The sequence below is a fragment of the Dichomitus squalens genome (assembly GCF_000275845.1).
Source record: "Dichomitus squalens LYAD-421 SS1 unplaced genomic scaffold DICSQscaffold_162, whole genome shotgun sequence".
Taxonomy (NCBI): domain Eukaryota; kingdom Fungi; phylum Basidiomycota; class Agaricomycetes; order Polyporales; family Polyporaceae; genus Dichomitus; species Dichomitus squalens.
This window is the reverse complement of record NW_006767044.1, coordinates 3,989-5,120: the sequence shown is the minus strand read 5'-3', so window position 1 is coordinate 5,120 and position 1,132 is coordinate 3,989. Positions and strand designations below refer to the sequence as shown.

Here is a 1,132-nt window from a genome sequence, read left to right as displayed (position 1 = left end):
TCCACTCTACACCTGTGCACTTACTGTGGGTTTCAGATGCCGTTAGCGGGCCTTCGCGGGCTCGTGAAAGCGTCTGGGCCTGCGTTTATTACAAACTCTTATCAGTATCAGAATGTGTATTGCGATGTAACGCATCTATATACAACTTTCAGCAACGGATCTCTTGGCTCTCGCATCGATGAAGAACGCAGCGAAATGCGATAAGTAATGTGAATTGCAGAATTCAGTGAATCATCGAATCTTTGAACGCACCTTGCGCTCCTTGGTATTCCGAGGAGCATGCCTGTTTGAGTGTCATGAAATATTCAACCTATAAACCTTTGCGGGTTTATCAGGCTTGGACTTGGAGGCTTGTCGGCCCAGCTGGTGTCGGCTCCTCTCAAATGCATTAGCTTGATTCCTTGCGGATCGGCTCTCGGTGTGATAATTGTCTACGCCGCGACCGTGAAGCGTTTGGCGAGCTTCTAACCGTCTCGCATGAGACAATTCATTGACCTCTGACCTCAAATCAGGTAGGACTACCCGCTGAACTTAAGCATATCAATAAGCGGAGGAAAAGAAACTAACAAGGATTCCCCTAGTAACTGCGAGTGAAGCGGGAAAAGCTCAAATTTAAAATCTGGCGGTCTTTGGCCGTCCGAGTTGTAGTCTGGAGAAGTGCTTTCCGCGCTGGACCGTGTATAAGTCTCTTGGAACAGAGCGTCATAGAGGGTGAGAATCCCGTCTTTGACACGGACTACCAGTGCTTTGTGATGCGCTCTCAAAGAGTCGAGTTGTTTGGGAATGCAGCTCAAAATGGGTGGTGAATTCCATCTAAAGCTAAATATTGGCGAGAGACCGATAGCGAACAAGTACCGTGAGGGAAAGATGAAAAGCACTTTGGAAAGAGAGTTAAACAGTACGTGAAATTGCTGAAAGGGAAACGCTTGAAGTCAGTCGCGTCGTCCGGAACTCAGCCTTGCTTTCGCTTGGTGCACTTTCCGGTTGACGGGCCAGCATCGATTTTGACCGTCGGAAAAGGGCTGGAGTAATGTGGCACCTTCGGGTGTGTTATAGACTCTGGTCGCATACGGCGGTTGGGATCGAGGAACGCAGCGCGCCGCAAGGCAGGGGTTCGCCCACTTTCGCGCTT

At 49.6% G+C, this 1,132-nt stretch overlaps 1 protein-coding gene across 1 annotated transcript, besides 1 other annotated feature; it reads right to left on the bottom strand.

The window, feature by feature from the left end:
- Positions 1–107: 107 nt before the first annotated feature.
- Positions 108–281: a sequence feature (Protein overlapping with rRNA (DICSQDRAFT_73577, EJF55542.1) was converted to a misc_feature.).
- Positions 282–932: 651 nt separating this feature from the next.
- On the bottom strand, positions 933–1,112 carry DICSQDRAFT_73579 (uncharacterized protein; the record flags this gene model as incomplete). Its single annotated transcript, XM_007371657.1, has 1 exon — positions 933–1,112. A coding segment is annotated over one exon (180 nt), but the record flags the coding sequence as incomplete, so codon positions are not given.
- Between the last annotated feature and the right edge of the window lie 20 nt (positions 1,113–1,132).